General features: G+C 39.2%; 1 protein-coding gene across 2 annotated transcripts in view; it reads right to left on the bottom strand.

Moving 5' to 3' along the window:
• Window positions 1-1,676: 1,676 nt before the first annotated feature.
• Window positions 1,677-6,867, bottom strand: part of LOC122564384 (tudor domain-containing protein 7-like) — a 123,672-nt gene continuing 118,481 nt past the window's right edge. For both annotated transcript variants that reach the window (XM_043719169.1, XM_043719178.1), the window contains exon 17: window positions 1,677-2,237. In XM_043719169.1, coding sequence (XP_043575104.1) covers window positions 2,017-2,237 — 221 coding nt within the window. In that variant the 3' untranslated portion in view covers window positions 1,677-2,016. The remainder of the gene's footprint in view (window positions 2,238-6,867) is intronic.

Below are 6,867 nucleotides of genomic sequence, written 5' to 3'. Positions count from 1 at the left end.
CCAACTTTAAAAGATTGCTGATAGCTTGTAAAAAAAATTGCTATTGCAACTTCTGACTTAGTGTTATCTGTATTATTCTCCTTCCTAGATCCTAATTATAAACCTCTTCAGAAACATGCAAAGCTACAATGCAAAATTGTTACAGTGCAGTCACATTTGGATTTTTCCAATTTAAGTGTACATCTGTGGCTCTAAATAATTTCAAAGTGATAGCTGAAAGATCAGCTCTGCATATTTCTCATACCCTCCTTTTGGATGCAAGGGAGTGGTAGCCATCTTCTGCTGTAATGAAAACCTTTAGGTAAAATCTAGCAGAATAGTGCATTCATAGGTGATTCTGTAGTTTGTAATATATGGACCCAATAGCAACAAAATCTTTCCAAAAATTGACACTTTCCATTATCTACTTGATATTTATATCGGCAGAGTTCAACAGTTAAGTAAAACAAAATGCCCTTTCTTTGGTGATCCCCTTACTTGTTGAAAATAAAGTTACCTCTTTACTTTGAAGACTAAATGGTAGGACAGAAGAACACACAGTGCACACTTAGAATGAGGGAAACTTCACTGAAGTGAGACTGAGATAAAATAAGGAACTGGAAATTTGGGTCAACATGAGAATTCAGGGTAAAAGGGTTACTCCAGGGAATAAAATCTCCAGAGGTGAGGGGGGAGAGGAAATAAGGTGTGAATCGAGAGGCCTACCTATACTGAGACCAACAGCAGTGAAACATCACGAGTACAGGAAAGCAGCTGATTGATGAGTACCTTTGTTCAGTATTTCTAATCTTCAAACTGTCAACTTTTTTTTGCCTCTTGCAGCAGTTGTGATGAGTGGGTACTGCAAGAATGAGTACTTGGGATTCAATTGTTCACATGATTAGAGTTAGGGATCAAATCTAACATTTCAAAATTTACAGATGATACAAAGCTACGTGGGAACATGTGCTGTGAGGAAGATGTAAGGAGGCTTTAGGAAGATTCAGACACAATGAATATGTTAGGAGACAGCAAATGGAATATAATGTTGAAAAATGTGAGGTAGGAAAAACAGAAGTATAGGAGAAGTGAAGTCTTGCTTTGATGGTGAAGAAGTTTGGTTAGACCACACCAGGGTGAACTGAGAGCAGCTTTGGTCTTATCTCAGCAAAGTTAAAATTGCCATAAAAGGAGTGCAACAGAAGTTCACTAGACTTGCTCCTGGGATAGCAGGATTGTTCTATGAAGAAAGATTGGGCCTGAATTCTCGAGAGTTTCAAAGAATGACAACTGCTCGCACTGAAACTTACATAATAGGTAAAAGGATAGAAGGGAAACAGAAGTAAGATGTTTCTCCTGGTTGGACAGACTAGAACCTGGGGCACAAATTTTTAAAAAGTGGATGCTACTTAGGTCTGAGGTGAGGTGAAGATTTTTCACACAGAGGACTGTGAACGTTTGGAATTCCACATTGGGCTGTGGAAGTTCAACTTTTGACTATATTTCAGGTACAGATTGATAGATTTTTTATTACTAATTAATTGCATCTCAATTATTTTTAATATAACACAGTCTTGCTTTAAAAATATTTCTTAATTCAGCTATTGGAAAATGAAATTCCAGTACTAAAATGAAACGGTAGATAGTATTTGAACTGTTGTTTACAGTTAAGCTTTGCGTAAGTATACAAATAACCATGAGAATGATTAATTAGTTTATTATTCCTACACAACCCTTCACTTCAATACATGGCCAATGGCAAAGGCAAGTGGCAAACCAATAGCACATTTTCAATAAACAAATCTCTTTAGTACGGTAATCCAAACATTGGTAAGTGGACAAAAAGAGTCATTTGGTTAAGTTCTTTTTTATACAAACAAAGCATGAGGTTCTTTAGAATCACTAACATTCCATCCCCAAGTTATTTGAAAACCTTGTAAATAACAGCAAACTAGATTAGTATTGTGCTCTCATTTCAGTTATTGCTAATGGTCAGAAGTTAAAGTTATTTTAAAATGTTGTTAAGGTAAACAATGATTATGCAACTTTTGACAGCTCTACAAGGTACTCTGTCAGCAGATCATGTATCCAGACATCTGTGTCTGGGAGGGATGTGTCCACCAAGTAAGTCACCACTTTTCTATCCCAGGGATATGCACTCCCATGAACTGATTGTATTTGGGCCACAAGAGGCTTTCGCTCAACATGGTTACGGAAAACTATTGATGCTTCTTCCGACCACTGTTCACATTTGACACCTGCAAAATACACAGGAAATATTAGTTCAAATGTAAAGCTCATTTGGTTTGCATAAAAAAAAATGCACAATACATATATTTCGTGGATGAAATTTCAAACAGCCAGTAGATAAAAGAAAAGGCCTGCATTTCATATATGTTAAGAAACACTTCCTTAAACTAATGTTCTACAACCTCCTATTATTTGCATACAAAGCAGGTTTTTCTTTTTAAAAAACTGTATCCGATAATCTGCCCCTCTTCTGACAGGACTAATCTGAAGACCATGCTTCAGAAAGTAATCACAGACCGGGTATTCTCTGGATTGGACAGTCAACATGCTAAATTCTGGAGGGTACCTCAGCTGTTCATGTACCTCATTTCCCTTACACCAGTGCCAGTCTTAGGGCCATACATTCAACAATATAATCTTTATTCTATGACAGTTTGCATGTGGCTGAGGTTACAATCCAGAGATTATTACCTTTAAGGTTCTGCCTTCCAATTCAGTGCCAATTCCTCATACTGCCTGTGCAATCTCTCTTTCCAGAGCTTATTAGGCAGTTGGTATCTATATGGACAACTGCATCCTCCCCCTGAAACTTCAAGCTCATCTCCAGCCTTTGTTAGAGACAAAAAAAACTGTAGATGTTGGAATCCAAGACAGACAAGCAGGAGGCTGGAAGAACACAGCAAGCCAGGCAGCATCAGGAGGTGGAGAAGACAACATTTCGGGTGTAACCCTTCTTCAGGACTGGAGATGGATGTAAGGGGAGCTCAAACCTCAAACCTGTTGAATAGTTGCAAGGACTGTGCCTTTTCCACTCTCACCTTCTTGATCCTTTTACCTACCGTACTCAAAGTCACAACTTCCAGTCCCTGCCCACTGCTCAAATCAGAAAATGTTAACCTAAGGTGTGTGGCTGCCTTCTGAACCAAAGTGTGTCTAGGTACAAACATAACATTTGCAACATTTGTCCTGCTATCTCTTTGTGCTATTGAAGTGTATTTATTCTATTAACTTATAGTCTACCTTACCCAAATCCTGGCTTCATACATGTAGCGTTGAGAGAAAGATGTATTTATACTGAAAATAAGTCAGCTCTGCGAAAGGAGAGGAACCTGTTTAAGCCATGTAGCTGATTAACTAGTTGAAGATGTTCTCCGAGAGCTTGTATACCATGGTTTACGGAATATCTTTTGAACAGCAATGTTTAGTTAGCTTTAAAATGGAAAAAATAAAATTCCACTGCTTAGTCAACTCCTGAACTATGTGCACACTGTTTCTGGATGTGGTCACCCATAGTTAACAGGTATGCAGGGAAAGGGGAAAATGGACAACCAACAGACAGAGATCCTTCCAGGCATTTGAGTCTCCAATCAGGTTCAATATTTGTGAACCAAAACAAAATGCAAGAGAAACAGAAAGGTCACTGCACTTGAAACATGGACTCTACATTATCTTCACAGATACTGTCACACCTGATGAATTTCTCCAGGAATAACTGTTTTTGTTTCAGATTTCCAGCATCTGCAGTTCTTGACTTTATTTTTGTTCTGATGGCTCAGCTGTACAAGAGGACTGGGAAATTTCTGGGATGTATACAGTCATTGAGACGTACAGCATGGAAACAGACCCTTTGGTCCAACTCGTCAATGCCGAACAGATATTCCAACCCAATCTAATCCCACCTGCCAGCACCCAGCCCATATCCCTCCAAACCCTTCCTATTCATATACCCATCCAAATGCCTCTTAAATGTTGCAATTGTAATCACCTCCACCACTTCCTCTGGCAGCTCATTCCATACACCTACTACTCTCTGTGTGAAAAAGTTGTCCTTTATATATCTTTTATATATCTTTCCCCTCTGACCCTAAACATATGCCCTTTCATTCTGGACTCCCGCCACCCCAGGGAAAACCATGCCCCTCATGATTTTATAAACCTCTAAGGTCGCCCCTCAGCCTCTGACACTCCAGGGAAAACAGCTGCAGCCTATTCAACCTCTCCCTATAGCTCAAATCCTAAAACCCTGGCAACGTCCTTGAAAATCTTTTCTGAACCCTTTCAAGCTTCATAACATCCTTCCGATAGGAAGGAGACCAGAATTACACGCAATGTTCCAAAAGTGACCTAACCTATGTCCTATACAGTCCCAACATAACCTCCCAACTCCTGTACTCAATACTCTGACCAATAAAGGAAAGCATACCAAATGCCTTCTCCACTATCCTATCTACCTACAACTCTACTTTCAATGAACTATGAACCTGCACTCCAAGGTCTCTTTGTTCAGCAACACTCTCTAGGACCATACCATTAAGTGTATAAGTCCTGCTAAGATTTGCTTTCCCAAAATGCAGCACCTCGCATTTATCTGAATTAAACTCCATCTGCCACTTCTCAGCCCATTGACCCATCTGATCAAGCTTTGACAAATAGAGTTAAGGAGAATCCAAAGGTTTTTTACAAATACATTAAGGTCAAAAGGGTAACTAGGGAGAGAATATGGCCTCTCATAGATCAGCAAGGCGGCCTTTGTGTGGAGCCACAAGAGATGGGGGAAGATACTAAATGAGTATTTTGCATCAGTGTTTACTGTGAAAAAAGACACGGAAGATATAGAATGCAGGGAAATATATGGTGACATCTTGAAAAATGTCCATATTACAGAGGAGGAAATGCTAGATGACTTGAAACGCATGAGAGTGGATAAATCTCCAGGACCTGATCAGGTGTACACGAGAAGTCTGTGGGAAGCTGGGGAAGAGATTGCTGGTCCTCTTGCTGAGATATTTATATCATTGATAGTCACAGGGGAGGTGCCAGAAGACTGGAGGTTGGCTAATGTGGTGTCACTGTCTAAGAAAGGTGGTAAGGAAAAGCCAGAGAATTATACACCAGTGAGCCTGACAGTGGTGGGCAAGTTGTTGGAGGGAATCCTGAGGGACATGATGTACATGTATTTGGAAAGGCAAGGTCTGATTAGGGATAGTCAACATGGTTTGTGTGTGGGAAATCATGTCTCACAAATCTGATTGAGTTTTTTGAAGAAGTAACAAAGAGGATTGATGAGGGCAGAGCAGTAGATGTGATCTATATGAACTGCAGTAAGGCATTGTATCTCCTTTGTGACAGGAATAAGGCTGTCACTGAGTGGCTATAATAGATAGGTGGCATGAGGGCCTACAAAGTAGTTCTGGAGAGCTAGAAATCATGATTTCAAAGGTAGTAATCTTGGGATTGCTTGCAGTGCCACAAGTAAGGATAAAATAGATGAATGCAGTTGGTAAAATAGATGGACAGAAGGTGCAGGCAGAAAAGCTTTAAATTCTTGAGACACTGGGTCACTGAGGGACTGCAAGCCAATAGAGACTGGATGAGGGTTAGAGGTAGGATTACAGAGCAGGCCAAATATTCTTGTAGTGTGGTATGCTTGGGCTATTGGGAGAGTTTAAGTTAACCTGGAGGGGGATGAGATCAAGAGGTGGAATATAGTATTGTTAGGAACCACCCAGTGATAGATGCTACTGGGTGTATTGTAAATGCTATTACTTAGTGGGAAAGATATTGATGAGAGAATTTGAAGGAGACATACGAAAAAGTGCAAATAGATTAGTAATAATGGAGGAACTTAATGATCCCCATATAGACCAGAATATTATTTCCCAAATGCAGCTATCATGGAAAAATGTAACAAATACAATTTCAAACTCATTACTCCCAGCCGCTTCCAAATGTATGTATTATACTTGTAGATTAATTTATTTTAATGTTATTAAATTCTGTAATCAGTTGACAAAACATAAGATGGAGGAATAATTGAGACATCTTCACTACGAGTTCAGAGGACATTCAAATATGAGTGAGTCTTAAGCAGTTTTTAAAACCTTTAAATTGTCTTTGGATTTAAAGTCAAACTCATATCACTTTTGCTTTCTTCAGAACATAAAATTATGTTTTCTTGGGTAATAGATAGTATGGAAACCAGTGACAATTTATATCAGTACCATGGCACTTTTGAATGATAATCTCCATTTATTTGAACAGTTTATTTACATTCAACTAATAATATGTTAATCAAATGGCAATTTATATTTAAACTGTTCAGTTAAAAAAGTATCAAATTTCATATGTAGAACAAATAAAGACCATATAAAACTTTCGTAAATGCTAACCATCCTAATTCAAAACTATCTGAAAACAAAATTAGATTAGAATCCCTACAGTGTAGAAACAGACCCTTTGGCCCAACAAGTCCACACCGACCCTATGAAGAGTAACCCACTCAGACCCATTTCCCTCTGACTAATGCACCGAAAACATTATGAGCAATTTAGCATGGCCAATTCATCTGACCTGCGCATCTTTGGATTGTGGGAGGAAACCGGAGTACCCAGAGGAAACCCACGCAGACATGGGGAGAATGTGCAAACTCTGCACAGACAGTGGCCTGAGGCTGGAATCAAACCTGGGTCCCTGGCGCTGTAAGGTTACTGTGCTAACCATTGAGCCACTGTGCCGCCTAATTGGTTTGAAGTATTTTAATTTTTTTTCAAATCAAGTAGCGTCCTCAAAGCGCTCAACTTGCATTGAATTTTTTTTTATTCATTCATGGGATATCAGTGTCACTGACTCCGCCAGCAG

This window comes from Chiloscyllium plagiosum, chromosome 2, assembly GCF_004010195.1.
Source record: "Chiloscyllium plagiosum isolate BGI_BamShark_2017 chromosome 2, ASM401019v2, whole genome shotgun sequence".
Classification (NCBI taxonomy): domain Eukaryota; kingdom Metazoa; phylum Chordata; class Chondrichthyes; order Orectolobiformes; family Hemiscylliidae; genus Chiloscyllium; species Chiloscyllium plagiosum.
Note: the sequence above shows the minus strand (reverse complement) of the source record. Positions and strands in the feature narration are given on the sequence as shown.